Genomic DNA, 21,095 nt, shown 5'->3' with positions numbered 1-21,095 from the left:
TTGGAAAGTCCTGGTGAGTGAAGCCGGGCAGATTGAAAATCCTGGTGAGTGAAGCCAGGTGAAAATCCTAGTGAGTGAAGCTAGTTGAAAGTCCTGGTGAGTGAAGCCGGGCAAGGGAAAATCCAGATGGATCAAGGGTGATCGGACATCTGGTGTTGAGAAGGTCAAGTAGGTCAAGGGAGTGACCGGATACTTGGCACGAAGAGAAAAGTCCAAGTGGGTCAAAGGGATTGACCGGACACTTGGTGGGGAGTCTTAGCAGGTCAAGGGAGTGACCGGATGCTAAGCATGATGTACCAACAGGTCAAGGTTGACCGGATGTTGGTTTGGAAGGCTTGGGACTTGGTTTGGGCAAAAACCAAGCTCTGGATCGATCAGTGGATCGATCCAGTGATACATTGGGTATCTGGATCGGTCTGGTGACCGATCAGTAACCAAACAGTAGCCTACTGAGTGTTATCTGATCGGTCTGCAGACCGATCAGGAAACAACGATCAGAAGGCAAGAAGTTCGGGAGAAAAAGGAAGGGACATGCATGTTGATCGGTCCCTGGACCGATCAGAGGAAGCTCTGATCGGTCCCCAGGACCGATCAGGGTCTTCCTGGACCGATCAGGACATAGCCTGATCGGTCCAGGCTTATCCTGATCGGTCCCCAAGACCGATCAGGGACAGTGTGGACCGATCAGGTTGGAGCCTGATCGGTCCAGAACTATCCGTTGGCTCACAACGGTCTTCTGTCTTCTGTTGTCTTCTGGCTTCTTCTTCGCAGGTGGATGCAGGTTATAAAAGGAGATCGAGGGCTACTACAGTTTGCTTCTGCTCTTCTCTCCGAAGCTTCTGCTCTTCTCTCCGAAGCTTCTGCTTCTTCTTGATCTTCTTCTTGCTTCTGCAAGTTATTGCTTCTGTTGTTCTAGAGCTTTGTTAAGCTCGCTTCCGAAGCTTCGCGTGAGCTTTCTCGACTTCTTCGACTGGTTTCAGCTGCTGCTGTGATTCTGTGAAGTTGGTGCTTCATTTACAGATTTCAGTCGACGACGAGAAGGCAAGCAAGAGTTGTTACATTCATCTTTATATTTGTATCTTGTTGTGCTTCTTGTACTTGTACTCTGATCTTGCTATTGCAAGAGTTTATGGTGAGGTTTCTCCACCCAGAAGGAGTTCTTATTAGCCGGGTTTCCGGGGACTCATCCACCGACAGATTGATAGGCTTCGTCCACCTTACGGACACGCCGAGGAGTAGGAGTTTCATCTCCGAACCTCGTTACATCGTTGAGTTCGAGTTTGAGGTTTGATCTTTCCTTTTTGCATTTCTATTTAGTTATTTCCGCTGCGCTAACCCTAATTGTAGGAAGAAACGCGAAGAATTTGGGGTCGGCTATTCACACCCCCCCTCTCTCGCCGAGTACGACGATCCTAACAACAGTCAGCCGGGTCCTAGAGCCAACTGGACATATGGGGCTTAACTCTCCACTTCTCCTGTGCAAATCTCTCAACATATACTAGGGCGATCCTAGAGTCGGTTGGACATACGGAACTTATTTCCCCACTTCTCTTGTGAAAGTCTCTCAGCATGCATTCACCCGAACCTAGAGCCGATTGGATCTCTTCTAAGAGACAACATTATCAGGAAATCGTAACAACTTGTCAGAAAATAACATCTACTCACTAAAGAATATTCTCTTATTCTGGCATATACACGTAATTGAACCTTCCTCTGCCTAAGGACGGACTGCTGTACATACTCAATACAATATATTATGATACCAGACATTCTCTATTGCTTCATTATTACAGAGGTTATGAGAGACGATATAAAAAAGGATCCTCTCCATTGGTAAGGTAGGCGGACGCATCTAAAGACACTCAAATTCTATTGTTTTATTGTTCATCTTTTTCTCCATTTTCACTTGGATACTATTCTGATTTGAGTATCGGAGTATCTGTACCAGGGACACCTGGCTCTGTCTGTGGTATGCGTAAATTTGTAGCTCCCAGCTCGAAGTTTCTCCTCTGTCAATATTCTAGCTACACTATCGACCCCTTTGTCTGTGGCATACGGGATTCAACCCCTCACTTCTCCTTGCAAGTCTCTCAGCATACAGTCAGCCGGGTCCTAGAGCCAACTGGACATATGGGGCTTAACTCTCCACTTCTCCTGTGCAAATCTCTCAACATATACTAGGGTGATCCTAGAGTCGGTTGGACATACGGAACTTATTTCCCCACTTCTCTTGTGAAAGTCTCTCAGCATGCATCCGCCCGAACCTAGAGCCGATCACATCTCTTCTAAGAGACAACATTGTCAGGAAATTGTAACAACTTGTCAGAAAATAACATCTACTCACCAAAGAATATTCTCTTATTCTGGCATATACACGTAATTGAACCTTCCTCTGCCGAAGGACGGACTACATACATACTCAATACAATATATTATGATACCAGATATTCTCTATCGTCTCATTATTACAGAGGTTAGAGAGACGATATAAAAAAGGATCCTCTCAATTGGTCAGGTAGGCGGACGCATCTAAAGACACTCAAATTATATTGTTTTATTGTTCATCTTTTTCTCCATTTTCACTTGGATACTATTCTGATTTGAGTATCGGAGTATCTGCACCAGGGACCCCTGGCTCTGTCTATGGTATGCGTAAATTTGTAGCTCCCAGCCCGAAGTTTCTCCTCTGTCAATATTCTAGCTACACTATCGACCCCTTTGTTTGCTCAACTTCCGAACAAGATCATCTATCACACTTTTTTAATTTAAATTGACATAATGTATTCAATTTTTCTGAACCAACTAACTTTGGAATGACCGACTTCATAAAAGTTTTCTATTGACCATTTAAGTAAATCAGAAACTCTAATAGAGACTCATCTAGACATCTAGCATTTTTAGGCCATTTTTTATAGGAGGAAAAATTCTCAATGTTAGGATACAATTAAAGTCCCACATTAGAAAATTTTGGGGAAGATCATGGGTTTAAAAAGGATGCATGATATTGTCCACTTTGCGTCTAAACCCTCATGGTTTTACTCTTGGACTCTATCATGTCATTGTGGAGATATGTGAACATTCTTTGGTCACAACAAATGGTATCAGAGCTATAGTCCAGATCAGATGTCATGTGAGGTGGCCTTGAATGAAGTTCCGAAAGGCTCGAGCAGGTCAGGGTGATAGGATGCTCGCGAGGAGACCCGAAGCAGGTCAAGAATAACCCGATCCGGATTCTTACGGGGAGGTCTGGAGCAGGTCAGGGTGATCGGATGTTCACGGGGAAGTCCAGAGTAGATCAAGGTAATCGGATACTCGCGGAGAAACCCGAAGTAAATCAGGATGTCCTGATACTTACGGAGAGATCCGGAGCAAGTCAGGGTGACCAAATATTCATGGAGAGACCGAAGTAGGTCAAGGTGATCGAATACTGGCGAGAGGCTGGGAGCAAGTCAAGAGTGACGGGATACTCACGGAAAGGCCCAGACCATGAGAGTAATAATGGTTCTTTATTTTAGGGGAGCATTGTTAGGATATAATTAAAGTCTCATATTGAAAAAATTTGAGAAAGATCATGATTTAAAAGGAATGTATGATATCTTCATTGGTATAAGACATTTTGGATATAGCTCAATAGTAAATTCATGAGAACTTAGATCCAAAATAGACAATATCATATCATTGTAAAAATATATAAACATTCTTTAATTACAACACTCTATAATCCCTTGATTATCCATTAAAAAACCTCTATCACTTCATCCTTAACCTATCTTAGTTTCCAAAATAAAATCTCCATGATCCAGGGTACCTAATTAGTTATAAAATGAAAAACTTATTATAATATGATAAGATCATACAGTGTTAGAAAAAAACTCCACCAACCCATGACTTTATTCAAAATATATCAATTTAATCCCGAATTCTAATAATAAGAATGAATATTTTAAATATGTATAAATTAAGTTTTAAATTTATATGATAGATAAATTATATTTCAAATATTTAAATTAATTTTAAAAAATACTTCACCTTTCTTTGACCCTCAAAATTATATATTAAAAAAAATACTTCACTTGTTTTTTTAACCCTCAAAACTGTGTATAATATTATTATAATATATATGAGAAAGGAGAGTAAAGTAAGAGAGAGAGAATCAAAAGCGACCTGGGCTGAGAAGGAGGTCTTGTCGTCAACAGCAGCAGCAGGAGCAGCAGAGCAGGGTCAGTCTTCTGCTGCTTCCTTACCAACTCACGCACCAGATGAACACGAGAGCCTTGTGATCCGAGGCCGCTTCCTCCTCCTCCTCCGCCACACTCGATACTTCAACTCCGACCTCCATTCTGTTTCTCTCTCTCTCTCCGGTCCCCTTCCCTGTGTCTCCACAAGACCACAACTTTTACTGCACAACTTGTCAGAGAGTTCTTGTTTGTTCTTCCGCCACTCACCACTGTGGTGAGGATTCTGTAAGCGATGGAGGTGTGCGCCCTTGCTGCGATGGATTTAGGTTCAGCTCGAGGAGGCTTAACCCATCAGATCCTTCCTTTTTTGCTTGGATTGAAAGGGAAAGAGACACACTGTTCTTGTGCTTGAATTTCTGGAACAACAACGACAACAAAAAAAAAAAAAATCAAAGCTTGGTAGATCTTGTGCTCCATACGTTGCCAATGGCAAGCTGCGGTCGCGTCTTCTCCCTTCTTGTGCTCGCTCACCTCGCGCTAACCGGCTTTTTGAGCACCGCCGCGCGGTTAGCCGACGAGGCCACCATGGCGGGCCTCCAGAAGGAGCTTCCCTCTGCGGGTTGGGACTCCGGCAGTTCCGACTACTGCTCGTGGCGCGGCGTCGTGTGCAGCGGTGACAACGGCTCCGTCGAGGAGCTCGAGCTGCCCCACCGCAACCTCCAAGGTAACATCTTTCTCGTTTCCAAGCTAACATCTCTCAAGTTCTTGGACCTTTCGAGCAACATGCTCCGCGGACCCATTCCTTGGGCTATCGGGAAGTTGCAGGCGCTCGAGTTCCTTGATCTGTCCATGAACAAGTTTGAGGGCTCGATTCCCCCTTCAATTGGCAGTCTAATTAACCTCAGATCATTGAACCTTTCAAATAATTTGCTTTCGGGTGAAGTGCCTGATGATCTGAGAAACCTAGAGAGATTGCAGGATCTGCTTCTTTCTGGGAACAAGCTCAGTGGTTCCCTTCCCGGATGGGTGGGCGATCTCGGCGATCTGAGGGTGCTCTCGGCCTATGAGAATAGCTTTGTTGGTGTTATTCCCGAACGTCTGGGCTTGATCTCCCAACTGAAAGTTCTCAATCTGCATTCCAATCAACTCGAAGGAGGGATTCCCGACAACATCTTCCGGTCAGGAACCTTGGAAGTGTTGGTGCTGACAATGAACAGATTGAACAGCAGCCTCCCTGAGTCGATTGGCAACTGTAAACATCTCTCGAATTTTCGTGTTGGGAATAACAATCTCATCGGGAGCATTCCTGTTTCGATCGGCAATATGAGTAGCCTTACATACTTCGAGGCTGACGACAATCATCTCTCTGGTGAGATTGCTCCAGAGTTTGCACAATGCTTGAATCTCACTCTTTTAAACTTGGCCTATAATGGTTTTACTGGGACTGTTCCTGATGAGCTTGGGGAGCTCAAGAGCCTTCAAGAATTCATCGTCTCCGGTAACAACCTTGGGGGCAAATTTCCCAGGTCGATGCTGAGGTGCAGGAACCTTAGCAAACTTGATCTCAGCTACAACCAATTCAATGGAAGCTTGCCTGAGGACCTTTGCGACACGTCGAGATTGCAATTCTTGCATCTGGATCACAACTTCATCAGTGGGGAGATCCCTCAAGGGATTGGAAATTGTAACAGGCTGCTTGAGCTACAGATTGGGAGTAATTATATCTCTGGTGTCATCCCGCCTGAGATTGGTAAGATCAAAAACTTGCAAATTGCTCTCAATATCAGCTTCAATCATCTCCAAGGGCAAGTTCCTCGGGAACTGGGTAAACTCGATAAGCTAGTGGCTTTGGATGTGTCCAACAATCAACTTTCTGGATACATTCCGACAGATCTCAAAGGTATGCTAAGTTTAATTGAGGTCAATTTCTCAAACAACCAGTTAAGTGGCCAAATACCACTTTTTGGACCCTTTCAGAAGAGTCCTCAGTCAAGCTTCCAAGGAAATGAAAGGCTATGTGGCGATCCGCTGACTTCAGATTGTGGAACTCTGTTTGGTTCAGACTATACTTCAGATCGCCACAAGGTTTCGTACAAGGTAATACTTGCTGTAGTTGGTTCCGGTTTAACTGTCTTCGTTACGGTATCAGTTGTTGTGGGCTTCTTTATGTTAAGAGAGAAACAAGAGATGGATGCCAAGGCAAATAAAGTTGCAGGAGATATAGTTATGACTCATCCAGAGATAGCAGCTGGAAATGTGTTTGTCGAGAGTTTGCAACAAGCGATAGACTTTGTGAGTATAGTCAAAGCAACGCTGGATGATTCGAACAAGGTCAGCAGTGGCACGTTCAGCACTATGTACAAAGCTGTCATGCCTTCGGGGCTAGTAGTTTCGGTGAGTATGCTGAAATCTGTAGACAAAACTGTGACACACCATCAGAACAAAATGATCAGAGAGCTCGAGAGGTTCGGAAACCTCTGTCATGCCAATTTGATGCGGCCTATTGGCTATGTCATCTACGAGGACGTTGCACTCCTGCTTCATCATCATATGCCGAACGGAACATTAGCGAATCTTCTTCATGATACAGCGGAATCTGAATATGAGCCCAACTGGCCTAGAAGGTTTTTTATTGCAGTTGGAGTTGCTGAAGGATTAGCTTTTCTTCACCATGTTGCGGTTATTCATTTGGATATTTCTTCGAGTAACATACTTCTCGATTCACATTTTAATCCATTGATCAGGGAGATTGAGATAGCGATGCTTTTGGACCCGTTGAAAGGAACTGCGAGCATCAGTGCATTGGCAGGATCCTTTGGTTACATACCTCCTGGTAACTTAAGAAATACGTTCTTTTCTTTTTACTTCTTGTTCATCGCTTGGTACAATTGCATGGAACTGATGCATTGTTGCATTTGTTTTGTTTCTTCCTTTTTTTTTTATCAGAATACGCCTATACGATGCAAGTTACTGTATCTGGAAATGTTTATAGTTTCGGAGTGGTGTTGCTTGAGATCTTAACATCCAAGTTACCGGTTGATGAGATCTTCGGCGAGGGCATTGATCTGGTCAAATGGGTTCATAGTGCATCTGAGCGAGGTGAGACCCCAGAACAAATTATGGATGCAAGACTCAGTACATACTCATTTGCTTGGAGGAAACAAATGCTAGCAGTTTTAAAGATCGCGATGCTCTGCACTGATAAGACACCGGCAAATCGGCCAAAGATGCAAAAGGTAATTGAGATGCTGCTCGAATCAAAAGATTACTAGAAGATGTTTCGATAGCTGCTCTTCCACTGTGTGCTACAGAGATACAAAGCATTTGGAGCATAGCCAGAATGATCATTGAACATGCCAAATATCACTTCTATGAAGCAGTATTTACGATCGTCACTTTGATTGCCAAGATAAGAGAAAAGTAGTAAGTTTGAATGATGTTCTGTTGGTGCTTAAGAGCGAGTTTCACTTGATTTGAAATGCCATTTAATGGCCTCCCTCAAGCTGTTTCCGATACACCTTTCTGTGCATTAGCTACTATATTTAACAGCTTACTGAGCATTACGGTAGTGAACTCAGACATGCTTTTGTGAGCGCTAGCTGATCTTGTCATTGTGTTGTCATATTAATGTTAAAAGCCCCGTAAAGCTACTTGTCTTCAATGTCACATGAAACTGTTTGGTTCATAATTCTAGGCTTTAGCTAATGATATACTCATTAGTTTAAGGCAATGAAAATCGTGATTAGATTATTATTTCTAATCAAGAAGATAATGAGATACTGATACAAGTCAAGTTTGAAGTGTAGTTTTAAATCCCATTATCATTTTGATAAATTCTTAAAACTCAATAATATTCAGCATCTCAATAATATTCAGCATCATAATGTCTTTTTGCTTTGCTTCATCTCTTTTATCTTTTAATTTTCAATCCATTATTGACATCTTGCATTAAAATGATGGCAAGATATTGAAATAATGGTTGAAACCTTAGCACCCTTGATTTGAAGTTCAATTACCTGTTCATCTTAGAAGGAATTTGGGTTTGAAGTCCAAATAAATAGAAAAGGAAGGGAGAATGGAAAGTGTGGGTTGGCATTGTTTCCACTTTATTATGCTTTCAGGAATGGGATAAGAATGTGGACCAGATGTTGTCTAAAAGGCATATCCAGACACACTCAAATGCACTTGTTTGACCTTTTGGTACAAAAATTATTGTTGCCACACAATTTCCATGTGAATCAATAATCATCATGTTCTCGCTATTAGAAAATTACTATAAAACAAATGATTTTCATAATTTATCTCCTTCAAAAGACCGTTGATGACAATTTTATCTTTTTAATCTTATAATCAATCACGTTGCATTTCTTCCGGGAATAAACAGGTAAGAAGGTATGCCATTCCTTTATCATCTTTATCTTAAAATAAATTTATCAGGACGGTTGTCAAGTTGCGCACTATAATTTTAAATTTATCAAAGGGTGTATTTCGCTATAATGAACATCTAGAACAACTGCCTAATAATATCTTTTATACATTTCAAGATTCAAGATGTAACACTACTGTTCCCAATGAATACTACCAAACATCTTTAAAAATGTGTTCTTTACATCCCATCTCTATATAGATGCGAGTTTCTAAACCTCTCTTCATGTGTTTATTGCATTCCTGAGGTAATGAGGAGCCTATATGGTGCTGACAGAGTTATTATATTAATAGTAGCAGGTCCATCAAAGTATTCCATCGAAGTATTCAAGTTATATAGAAAAAAAGTTTAAGTTATGTTAGTCTTTATTAAAACATTGATAGGGGATCGATCTTCTCTTTTTCTACTAAATGGAAGAGAACATTTATCTACAACACTTATGTCAATTAACACAGATGCAACGCTTATTTACCAGCAAAGTTCACACACAAATATAGCTTGAAATAAGTGTCTTGACGAACACAGACGTTTGGCAGTCTGAGAAGAAAGATGCACACAAGTACTGCATAACTAACATATTAGGTGATGGTTGGTGGCCACCAAACGAGTTTGAAGGTTCAGTTATCGAGATTTCTTCTTCCTCCTTTTGTCCTCAGATTTCTCGGATGAATTTTTTATCTGTACGAAAAAATATTTTTAAATAAAAAATTAAAAAGAAATCTCCACAAAACTCAAGCAACTTATCAAAGCTCAGCTTACCATGATGACGAGAATACGGACAAAAACAGCAAGAAAATCTGTAAAGAGGGTAAGCGCATGTTTCACGTAGTCCATCTCTCCATGATAGGCTCTCTCCAAAATCTCTTGGGTGTCATATATCATGTATCCGATGAAAACTAACAGTCCAAGGTAAAGCTGAAAAGAAGATGAAATTTAAATTAAATAGGTCAAACACGTGGTGAAGGACTTCCACAATTCACTTGTTTTTAACTGAAAAGTAAAGCTTACCTCGATCTTCAACCCAGCAGAAGATTGACCAAAGATGGAACTAGCGAACTGCAACCATATGAGGATGGAAAGGCCAGAAGACAGCAATCCACCCAAGTAAAGATATTCTCTCCTCTTGGCGAGAAGGGCAGCTCCTGAGAAACATGCAAATGCGATGGCGGTCCCTACAAAGGCTGTGACAAGTATGCTGCAACAAATATCAGCCATCAGTAATGTATGTAATAACCCAACGCTGAAATGGGCCAAAAAAATAATGCAACACAACTAATGCAACTTTGACCTCCATAGCTGCTTTAGGGATTGAAAGATTTTAGACAGCCAGATTGCTCGCTAAATTGTTAAAAGTATAGATAACTAGGAAGGGGAAGGGGAAGGAAAGGAATATAAATGAGTATTACATGCTTGATGTGAACCCAGAAGAACCTCCCACCATAATTGACACATTAAGTTTGCCATCTAATTAATACCCCTTTTCTATGCTTAACACGGAGCAGAGAGTCTTTCCATGAGTGGAGCTCTATACACAGTACAATACAAGGTTGTCTATACAACAAAACCTGATCTGTATCATGACTAAATGTCCAGAGCATAAAACAAAATGAGTCCGGGAGAAGTTTTTAAAATGCAAACTCATCATTGCACTTCAATGCTCCATCAGTAAAATAGATTTATTTTTGAAATTGTTCAAAATATACTAGTGTCATAGTTTGAGGCCTAAATTGAACAATACATGCAGCTACGCTAATAACATCATGAAAAGGTAATCAAACTAAGAAACATGTAAATTTATCCATTAATATTTCAAAATTCAAATCCGCTTTAAACATCACCATCCCTATCTCCTCCACAATTGTTCTTCCTTCTAGAATAAAGGTGATACATTTTTGTTTATTCACTAAGGAGAAGAAAAAGCTAGACTGCTAGATCTCTAAGAGCCATCAGAGCTTTCATGTTCTCATTTGAAGACATGGCTACCAATGTTACTAGCTAATTTCATCTCTAAGAGCCATTGTCAAGTGTACTTGCATGAGTTGAATCCATATTTAGAGAAAATGCCATCAATGTACCTTTAGCAGTTATTCCACTGATTATATCTATTTCACATTATGCTTATTTCACAAGAAGTTTTATGTTGACTTAAACATGAATACACAAATTTCAAAGGCGCTAATATGAGTGACTGACTGCGTAGAATCATGCTAACATTGTTTTTGTTTCTTCTCTGGTAGGAGAAAGCTAGGTCGTTGCATATCTTGGGTCATCATCAAAACTTATATGAGAGACAAATGCAATCACCAAGGACACTCCATTTGAATGTCTTTACCCATTATTTAACATGTAGCAACTTATACAACTCACATAATTTACAACTAATCAGATATCTTGAGCGGGTCTAGCAACTTATCAGATATAAGTAAACTTGCTGCATACAAAGCAAAGGATTTCTTGAAAGGAAAAAAAAAAATAATAATCAGGCTACATACACTAACAAATAAAAAACAGTACCTGGAGTCGAACTCAATGGCAAGCTCAATCAAAGGGCCAATGGAAGCCCCCTCGAAAGCAGATGCGGCCATCAGAAGCCCAAACCTCTTCTTCTGTTGCAAGAAAGAACAGATGAACAAAAGGGGATAAAAAAAACATTTTTATCTTCTCTTCAGAAGATCACGAAGAAGAGCTCACCTCTTCATATGGAGGCATGGAAAGCAGACCCATGATGCTACCAAAGCAACCCAACATCGTCAAAAATCCACCAACGTTCATCAAAATGTGGAGATAAGCTCCAACCGCTGATGCCGCGAGCGCGCAACATAGCGTCAAGTAAACCTGGATCACAACCCCAATCGAGAAGTCAGACAACAGATCATAATTTCCAACAAGAACTAGAGCAAACCCTAGGAAACAAGAAAAGGGGGGAACAAAAGGGAAAATCACCAAATTAATTTGATATCGAAAGACACACAACCGATCTTTAAGACAACTATCAAATAAGGGGGACAAAGAGGGGAAAAGGCGTCGATCCGTACCAGCATCATATGATTTTGAACATTCGAAGGGATCTGACCGAAATTTTTGAAGGAATTCCGAGTCCATCCGCCATGGGACTGAGATCGGGATTGGAAGAACGCATCCATCTCTCTCTCTCCTCTATCTCTCTCTCGGCGAACAAGGAAAACAAACAGATCGAAGTCTCCGGGTGAGGAGAGAAGGCGTGTTCTCCCTTCGGCCTTTATACGCCATGATTAAACGTTGGTTTCTTCTGGGAGCGTCTCGGGGGTTCGTTCGACCGCTCGATCAATCAACTCACGCCGTTGGATCACGAATTGACCGGGTCCCGGAGAAGCTACACCGTCAGATCGTAAGAGAGCATGGCGGTGGAGGAAGTTTCGTCACGTGTTTCCGTCTGTTGACTTTTGTTACGATCGATGACGCGGTTAGACCAATGGAATCGATGAATTTGAAGAGGCGGGCCCCTCGAAATTTCCGCATAAATTTAACCGATTCAATTATATCTTAATTATATTTTTCTCATTCAACCGATTTAATAATATCTAATGATAATTATTTACGCCGATCAAACCAAACAAACACGTCGTCTAAACCCTTTGATCAGGAAGAAACAGCAGACATTTGCATCTCTGAGTTTCAAACAGCATGCTCGAGAGAGTCAAAGCTCGGTTACAGTCCAAGATTTCTGCTGCCGTTTCCGGCGTGGATTTGCTAGCTAGGTTTAGCTAGGCAGCAGCGAGGCGGCAACGCAAATTTCCGGAAAAAGGAAAAATAAAAAAAACTTCTCTTTCAACTGCGCGCGGTAGCTAGCTAGCTGCGCATGCAGCTCCCCTGAACAAGGAAGGAGCTTCATAATTAATTATCCGGCCATCCGCTGCGACGTCGCGCTGCGAATCTTCTCCAATCTCGAGGAAGATCCCTCCGACAAGTACGTCCGCCCTCGCGCCACTGTGCGCGCGTGGCGTACTCGGCGGGCTCACAAACAAGAAACGCCCACATCCTTCGTACACGCATCAGCCAGAAAAAAAAAAGGAGGAGCAGCAGCCCAAACTGTTCAGATCAACAGAATAATTAAAGCCGCAGTCGTAATGGTATTAATCGAGTCCACTGCGACGATTTACAGCCGGTTAATCATCTAAATCCATGCACGAGGTGATTATATTGGTTAATTGTAGCTAGCGTGGAATGGAATCGATCATCAGTTGTCTGCAGCAGGATTCTCGGCGCCGTAGGAGTTGAGCGTCAGCTCCAACGAATCCACCGCCGCGCCGTTGAGGTCGTAGAGATGCGGCGGCTCCTGTGGCTGGTGGCCGCCGGAAGGGTTACTACTGTAGCAGTGCATGCCGGGAATGAGGCATTGGCCGCCGTTGATCTTTCCGTTCGACGCGTAGTAGTAGTAGTTCTCGACTCCCTGCCCTGCTTCCTGCTCTTGCTCCTCCTCCTCCTCCTCCACCTCTTTCAGCGTGCTGATGGGGAACAGCTGCAGGGTCTCGATGTCGCGCGCCGACATCTCAGCGTTAGCGTGCCAGTGATGCATCCACGTCGTCGTCGTCGGAGGCGGGGGCGGACTTGCGCTCCCCGCCGGTACTCTTCCCGGCACGCAGTGATCCTGTTCATAGAAGCACTGCAAGACGTCAAAACATGATCATTGCAATGGAATCAGAATTCTGCTGCGCGCATGGATTACTTTGAAGTTGGGCTCGGCGAACAGGGCAGCATCGAAACCGCCGTCGTCCGCACTCTGCCCGGCGATGCAGCACATCCTGTTAGTAGGAAAGCCTGCACCATCCAACAGCAATTAACAACGATCAGCAAAACGAAACGATTGAAAAAAACGCCATACTAGTCTTGGTGCAGGCGTCGTTAGAGGAGGCGGCGGCGGCGGTGGCGGCTAAGTCCATGGTGAGCCTCTTCTTCTGTCGCTCGCGCGCCTTATGGTTCTGGAACCAGTAGAAGACGTTCTTGCCCTCGATCTTCCCGTACTGCCGGAGGCGAGCGGAGATGCGCTGGATCTGGTCGGCGTTGGGCGAGCGGAGGCCGCTGTTGTAGTAGAGATCCCGAAGGATGCGGATCTGGTCGCTGGTAGGGATCCAGCGCGTGCTCGACTGCCTGCAGAGGAACCCGCCACCAGCCTTGCCATTCCCGCCACTTCCCTCCTCCTGTTGCTGACCATGCTGCTGCATGCTGTTGTTGTTGTTGCTGTGGTGGTGGTGGTGGTGAGAATTGGAATCCATGGAGGGAGTAGAGGAGAGGCGAGGGATGTCGATCGACAATGGTGGTGGTGAAGGGAAGCGAGGGTATTTGTAGGCGGAGAGAGATAGGGAGTGTCAGGAGGATATCTTTTAGAGAGGGACTGAAGGCGACAGGCAGGAGAGGGTGGGCAGGGAGAGAGTACAAGGCTACGGCAAACACAATCATTACAGCTGATGGAAGCAAACACAGAGAAGAGAAAGAGAGAGAATTACATTTGCGTATTTTGTTTGATATCGAGGAGAATGAAGGAATGAAATGGGAAAGAGAGAAAGAAGATGGAGAAGAAAGTAGGGGACTGTGGATACGTAAATATGTGCGTAGAAGCTAGTGAGAAGGTTCAATGAGGAACAGTGATCGAATGGAGCTGTGACTGCTACAATGGCCGATGTCTCTCGGGAACGTATCATTATGATTGGGGCATTGACTAGGAGGGGCTGCTACCACTGTAGTTATAGTTGCCGGGTATTTCGATTATCCAATGGGTTTAATTAATTAGCTTCCTTACTTACTTCCATATTCCATGCGTGTGATTCTGTCTTTCCTCGACATCTGTACCAGCAGGGTTTCCTTGTTTTTGATTATATATTCATTCATATATACTTCATCAATCTTGAAATCAGATGGAGTACTCTTGTATGAGTAATTATTGTAATTGTGAGTATTGTGATAACAAGTTTGAGTGATTGTGAATATGAGAGATGGATTTGGTGAGTCATTTTTCTTCTTAAGTTCACTAATTTATATTATTATTATATATATATATATGCACATTTAATTTTCTTCCAGTGAATATAATTAATGGAATATCGAAAAGTCAGAAAGTGTGTACAATAATGGTGCAGGGAGGCAGCAGTGAGTTTCGAAAAAAAGGGATGTGACTTGAGAGTGAAGTAGTGAGATCCCCTTCTTCACATGATGCCCTAAAAGTCATCTCCCTCCTTCTGCTTCTGCTGCTTGCTGCGGCGCTCTCTTTCCTCTTTTTGCGCACCTCGCTAATTGCAATCACCTACCCACTGCTTAAAATATGCTGTCAAAATACAACTTTTACTTCTTCTCTATATAAATTTACTTATTATTATTATTATTATTATTTAATACTTATATCTATTAAGATTTCAATTCCGATCCTTTTAAATTTGATAAAATGATTTTTGATAGTTTACCTCGCCCTTACTTTCGTTCAAAGCTCCCTCTAGCTATACGGTGGCTAGAGATTTCAACCCGGTCTTCACTTGTATGGCAGTGTCGTCCATACGTACTTACTAATGTGGTTAAATGGTTGGGTTGCGGAGGAATCTCTTCATCGTATAGATCCTTATCCCATGCGAATAAGGCTAAGTTCTAGAGGTTTTTTTTTTTTTTTTCCATAGGTGCTTCGTCTTTGGAAAACTAAAAGTTAGTCACCTATAAGGTAGGATCCAGGTCGAAGAATAAGGTAGGATCCAGGTCGAAGTCAAGAAAGTTAGCTGGTATATTGGTCAAAATCAAGAATGAGTCAACACTCGGAGTTAGTACGGTCACGTAGCTCGATCGAATAGTCCATTCGATCAAACCTCGAGTCCTCTCGGCTCGATGGAATCACAAGTCATCTTAGTTCAATACAAAATCGAGTCCTCTCGGTCTGATTGAATATACTAAATGTATGGCTCGGTTGGATTCCTTGTCCAAATGGATGGCAAGTCCTCAAAGAGGTCGAGCCCTTAAGATGGTAAAGATTTTTTAGCTGACCTGAACTCCTTATCCATATGGATGTCGAGTCCTCAAAGAGGTCGAGTCCTCCAGATCGTCAACATTCCTTAGCCGACCAGGACTCCTTGTCTAAGTGGATGTCATGTTCTCAAAGATGTCGAGTTCTCCAGTTGGCCGACATTGCTTAGATGACCCAGACTCCTTGTCCAAGCAGATGTCAAGTCCTCAAAGAGGATGAGTTCCAAAGATGGTACAAGTCCTTAGCCGACCCAATCTCGTCCGAGAATGAGGTCCAACCGGACGTTGAGGGGACTCGGCCTGCCTACCATCAAGGCATATTAATGGACCATCAACCCAACGACCTAATATTCCTTTTTGACATTTTGTGTAACTATTGTCAGATAATCAATGAAGTATATCGTAGACAATTTGTACGGCGAAAGCTTCTACCCTACAAAACATAAAAATGGTGAGGTCTACTTTAGGAAAAACTACGATGTGTCAAATTGATTGATATTTTTTCAAAAATACATCGATATTCATGTTGAGAGAAAAATAGCAGTATATAAAGGGTCTCCACCTACAGGCGCAGGTAAGCTTTGCTATCAGAGTTCACTATTCGTCATTTCTATTCTCCATTTCTTCCTTCGCCCTTTGTCTGACTTGAGCATCGGAGACCCTTGCTCTGTCACTGATATTTTCCTCTTCTAGTTCTTCTTTTTGACACACAGGCTCGATCGCGACACTAGGTCCTTTTTGCTCAGAGTCTTCTCACGGTCAACCTCAACACCACCTAGCTAGTGTGCTATCTTCCCTGCTTTCAGACATGATCAAATTTGATGTCGTATATGGGAAACTTTGCCTGTTTTTGAAATGCGAAGATGGAAGGAGCTGGACGGTTCACAGCAATTATCTTATCGCAAGAGGACCTAGATTTGCTCATGGTCGCCAAAACACAGAAGATAACGTAGCAACAACAAGCTATTGGACACCCTTTGTCGAACGACCCAGAATTCTTAGTGACAGGACTGGACACTGAGCGGAGGACTAGGACAGAAGGACCGATGGAGTTTCCCTCTGGTCCCTCTTTCAGACGATTTTAATCTAATATTCGTACAATTGAGCGATTTTTCTCCTGTGCCTCCATCTCAAATCGCATACCACAAGGTCTTGTTCTGCACATCCCTCGATGATATGAGCTGAGTTGAGAGGGCCTAGGGATCATCTTTAAGGGATGCCCTCACTCGGGATCCTTGGAAAGGAAAGATTCTTGTCCCCAATGGCTCTCCCGAACGGCAGAGTATGTCGTTCTCTCTAGAAATATTGAAAGATAAGCTACCACCCCATTTCTGCCCCTTAGAATGTTAGGACCCGTGCGACCGATAAGAGAGGGTGAATTTTCCTTCAAAATGAAAATAGAAGCTTTCTCGATCTTTTGAAATAATAAGACACTTGTATAAAAAAAATTGATAAACTAAAAAAGAAAGACGCTACCAATTTTTTATTTGGTTACAACTGAGAAGATTGTTAATCCAAGAATTTGAAGTACTACTCAAATTCTCCTTTCATCGTAGGTGGAGAAACCTCTTACAAGTGTTAGAAGCACACAAAGTAGTAGAACACTTAAGAAAACTCATATACAAGTGTTCTTCTAAGCTACTGGGATTAGGACTGTATTTATAACCCTGGTCGGGACACTTGGAGGGGATAAAATTTTATCCCTATCACAACGGAATGCGCCACGTCGCATTTGGCTGAGAATTCAACTCCGGGCACCCGAACTAGGTCCGGGGGTCGGAACTAAAAGTCAACTTTCTGTTGACTTTATGGTCCGAGCCTTTCGCTTCAGTTCTGCTTGCTTAGGTCCGAATCTTCTGCTCTAGCTCCGCTTGTTTGGGTGATTTCGGCCATCTAGAATAGGGCTCACCCGAACTCATCTTCCGATCTTCTCGAGCAATCTTCCGCTCCGACGTCTCGTCCCTTGGAAATGTCACGCGCCTTCTTCTCGTCCGCCAATGTACTCTTCCGCAGCACCTCGTCCCTCGGACGCACCGAGCCCGTCGACTCTCTCCCATATCATCCTTCTCGCTAGCTATGTCTTTTGCTCAGCCTCCTGTGCCCCTAAGTTTCTGCACACTTAGACACGGGGCATCAAAACATAACAGGACCTAACTTAACTTGGTTTGATCGCATCAAAACTTACACGAGGTATTTACATACAATTGGAGAGTATGGAGGTGCAACCGACTCGGATGACCACTTGCTCAAGTTTGAAAATACAGTCATCCTCTATGAATATACGAATGGTGTTAAATGTCGAGTGCTCTTGACTACTCTCTCAAGCTCGGCGCAAAGATGGTTCAATTGATTTTTGGCCGACTCCATCTGTTGCTTCAAGGATTTTTGGCACAGAGATGATGTCTGTAACACATTTATATATCCTCATTGAGTATTCACGCTTAATGAAAATGTAGACAAACTCGGCTCAGAAAACAAAAATTCTAGGCTCTTGAGTCTTAGAATTGAATTATAAGTAGATTTTCCCATACCCTTCGACCATCTGATCGAAGGGTTAATTCCAGACTCTTGGGCCTGAGCACCAAGTTATAAGCAAGTTTTTCCGTGCTCTTCAACCATCCGGTCGGAGGTTTAATTCTAAACTCTTGGGCCTAGGTGCCAAGTTATAAACAGATTTTCCCATGTCCTTTGACCATCCGATTAGAGGTTTAATTCCAGACTTTTGGACCTGAGCACCAAGTTATAAGCAGGTTTCCTCGTGCCCTTTGACCATCCGGTTGGAGATTTAATTCCAGACTCCCAAACCTTAGCGCCGAGTTATGAGCGGGTTTCTATGTACCCTTCGACTATTCGGTCAGAGGTTTAATTCCAGACTCTTGAACCTGGGTGCCAAGGTATAAGAGGGTTTCCCTATACCCTTCGACCATTCGGTCGAAGGTTCAATTCCAGACTCTTGAGCTTTAGCGCCAAGTTATAAACGGGTTTCCTCATGCCCTTCGACTATCCAGTTGGAGGTTTAATCCAAACTCTCAAACCTTAGCGCCGAGTTATAAGCAGATTTTCCCATGCCCTTCGACTATCCGATCGAAGATCCAATTCCAGACTCTCAAACTTTAGCACCGAGTTATAAGTGGGTTTTCCCATACCCTTCAACCATCCGATTGAAGATTCAATTCCAGACTCTCGTGCCTTAGCGTCGAGTTATAAGCGAGTTTCCCTATACCTTTCGACCATCTGATCGGAGGTTTAATTATAGACCCTTGGTCCTATGCGTAGAGTTATAAGTGAGTTTCCCCATGCCCTTCGACCATCCGGTCGAAGGTTCAATTCCAAACTCTCGAGCCTTAGCATTAAGTTATAAGTGGGTTTCCCCGTGCCCTTCAACCATCTGGTTGGAAGTTCAATTACAGACTCTTGAGTCTCAGTACCGAGTTATGAGAGGGTTTTCTTGTGCCCTTCAACTATTCGATCGGAGGTTCAATTCCAGACTCTCGTGCCTTAGCTCTGAGTTATAAGTGAGTTTCCTCATACCCTTCGATCATTCGGTCGGAGGTTCAATTCTAGACTCTTGAGCCTTAGCGCCGAGTTATAAGCGGATTTTCTTGTGCCCTTTGACCATTCGGTTGGAGATTCAATTTCAGACTTTCATGCCTTAACACCAAGTTATAAGCAAATTTCGTCATGCCCTTCGACCATCGGGTCAGAGGTTTAATTCGAAACTTCTGGGCCTAGGCGTCAAGTTATAAGCGGGTTTCCCCGTGCCCTTCGACCATCCGATCGAAAGTTCAATTCCAGACTCTCGTGCCTTCTCGCCGAGTTATAAGTAAGTTTCCCTATGCCCTTCGACCATCCGATCAAAAGTTCAATTCTAGACTCTCGTGCCTTAGCATTGACTTATAAATAGGTTTCCCCATGCCCTTCAACTATCCGATCAGAGATTCAATCCCAAACTCTCGAGCCTTAGCGCCAAGTTATGAGCGAGTTTCTCCGTGCATTTTGACCATCCAATCGGAGGTTCAATTCTAGACTCTTGTGCCTCCGCACAAAGTTATAAGTAGGTTTCCCCGTATTCTTCGACCATCTTATCATAGGTTCAATTTTAGACTCTCAAGCCTTAGCGTCGAGTAATAAGAGAATTTCCTCGTGCCCTTCAACCATCTAATCAGAGGTCCAATTCCAGACTCTCGTGCCTTAGCGTCGAGTTATAATCGGGTTTCATCGTGCCCTTTGACCATCCGGTCGGAGCTTTAATTTTAGACTCTCGTGCCTAAGCGCCGAGTTATAAGTGGGTTTCGACGTGCCCTTTGACCATCCGGTCGAAGGTTCAATTTCATACTCTCGAGCCTTAGCGCCAAGTTATAAGCGGATTTTCCCATGCACTTCGACCATTCAGTCGAAGGTTCAATTCCCAACTCTTGTAACCTAGTGCCGAGTCATGGGTGGGGTCCTTCGTGCATTTACAAAGAGATTATTGTTGGTTGCTACTCGGAAAACCCAATGGCTCCACTGTACAAAAATTTTGTACATGATCTGAACCTTTCCTAGCTACCATGTGTTCTTTTAAGTTAAACTTGTATCTCCTGCAGAACTTAACACGTTTGATTCCAAGTTTAACTTATATGTTCTTTTAGGTTTAGATTTGGATCTCCTGCGGAACTTAACACGTTTGATCCAAATCACCTAGGTTATAAATTCAATTAAATATTAGTTTCCAAAATTGGCTTCCAGTACTGCATGGCGAGGCACTTGGCCTTCTTGGATATGGGAGCAACCACCACCGACTTGACAAAGCCTTTTAAGGAAAGTTAATATTTGATTTCCTTATATAACTCTAGGTTAATCAAAAGGAACAATCAAATCACAAGGAAAAAAAGAAAAAGAACACAACGTCGAAATTAAATTCGAAAAACAAGAATCGAATGTCTCTTGTATTTGGTATTTATACAAAGAAAAATTAACTAGTATGATGCGGAAATTAAATACTAGTTATACCTCTTCCTTGTATGCTAAAAACCTCAAGATCTTCTGCCGTATCCCTCGCCTCCTCTTAGACGTCGTGTGGGCGACGATCCTCCAAGACGAACACCACCCGGAAAGCTTCTCCTCCTTCTCTAGAATTCGACCGCCACCACCACAAAGGAGCAAAAGAGAGCAAAGGGAAGAGAGGGAGAGGGGCCGGCCACTTGATGATTTCCAACAACACAATATCAATTGTTATGTTTTTTTAAGGCCTCCCCTCCCCCCCCCTTTTTATATTAGTTTCCCAACGGGAAATTATGGAAAGAGTTTTATAAAAAATTAGACTCATTCAATTTTTTCTTTTTCTTTCCTTTTAATTAATCAATCCTAGATTGATTTATTAATTAAACAACTATTTGTTGATGTTTAATTATTTGACCGGCCCCTTGCTTGGGCACCAAGCAAAGTGGTCGGCCACCTATTAAAAGGGAAAGAAAGAACTTTTTTTTATAAAATTTAAAAGAAGAAAACTTCTAATAAAATTTTACAAACTC

General features: G+C 42.8%; 3 protein-coding genes across 3 annotated transcripts; 1 reads left to right on the top strand and 2 right to left on the bottom strand.

The window, feature by feature from the left end:
• Positions 1 to 4,152: 4,152 nt before the first annotated feature.
• Positions 4,153 to 7,863, top strand: LOC122009585 (leucine-rich repeat receptor-like tyrosine-protein kinase PXC3). The gene is made up of 2 exons (XM_042565791.1): positions 4,153 to 7,011; positions 7,125 to 7,863. The coding sequence occupies exons 1-2, from the start codon at positions 4,665 to 4,667 to the stop codon at positions 7,448 to 7,450; spliced, it is 2,673 nt and encodes an 890-aa protein (XP_042421725.1). The 5' UTR covers positions 4,153 to 4,664; the 3' UTR covers positions 7,451 to 7,863.
• A 1,117-nt stretch (positions 7,864 to 8,980) lies between these two features.
• Positions 8,981 to 11,825, bottom strand: LOC122009584 (bax inhibitor 1-like). The gene is made up of 6 exons (XM_042565790.1): positions 11,640 to 11,825; positions 11,296 to 11,439; positions 11,119 to 11,210; positions 9,613 to 9,799; positions 9,364 to 9,519; positions 8,981 to 9,282 (listed from the first exon to the last, which is right to left on the bottom strand). Exons 1-6 carry the CDS (start codon positions 11,745 to 11,747, stop codon positions 9,226 to 9,228), a joined length of 744 nt encoding a protein of 247 aa, XP_042421724.1. The 5' UTR covers positions 11,748 to 11,825; the 3' UTR covers positions 8,981 to 9,225.
• A 1,277-nt stretch (positions 11,826 to 13,102) lies between these two features.
• LOC122012708 (protein WUSCHEL-like) lies at positions 13,103 to 13,890 on the bottom strand. The gene is made up of 2 exons (XM_042569337.1): positions 13,310 to 13,890; positions 13,103 to 13,231 (listed from the first exon to the last, which is right to left on the bottom strand). Exon 1 carries the CDS (start codon positions 13,854 to 13,856, stop codon positions 13,431 to 13,433), a length of 426 nt encoding a protein of 141 aa, XP_042425271.1. The 5' UTR covers positions 13,857 to 13,890; the 3' UTR covers positions 13,103 to 13,231; positions 13,310 to 13,430.
• Between the last annotated feature and the right edge of the window lie 7,205 nt (positions 13,891 to 21,095).

This window comes from Zingiber officinale, chromosome 8A (genome assembly GCF_018446385.1).
Source record: "Zingiber officinale cultivar Zhangliang chromosome 8A, Zo_v1.1, whole genome shotgun sequence".
NCBI classification, from domain to species: Eukaryota; Viridiplantae; Streptophyta; class Magnoliopsida; order Zingiberales; family Zingiberaceae; genus Zingiber; species Zingiber officinale.
Note: the sequence above shows the minus strand (reverse complement) of the source record. Positions and strands in the feature narration are given on the sequence as shown.

Coding starts and splice junctions, on each gene's coding strand:
- LOC122009585 (XM_042565791.1), top strand. CDS start 4,665: ATGGCAAGCTGCGGTCGCGTCTTCTCCCTTCTTGTGCTCGCTCACCTC. Junction 7,012..7,124: donor CTTTGGTTACATACCTCCTG/GTAACTTAAGAA, acceptor TTTTTTTATCAG/AATACGCCTATACGATGCAA.
- LOC122009584 (XM_042565790.1), bottom strand. CDS start 11,747: ATGGATGCGTTCTTCCAATCCCGATCTCAGTCCCATGGCGGATGGACT. Junction 11,440..11,639: donor TTCAAAATCATATGATGCTG/GTACGGATCGAC, acceptor GTTGTGATCCAG/GTTTACTTGACGCTATGTTG. Junction 11,211..11,295: donor CCATGCCTCCATATGAAGAG/GTGAGCTCTTCT, acceptor TTCTTGCAACAG/AAGAAGAGGTTTGGGCTTCT.
- LOC122012708 (XM_042569337.1), bottom strand. CDS start 13,856: ATGGATTCCAATTCTCACCACCACCACCACCACAGCAACAACAACAAC.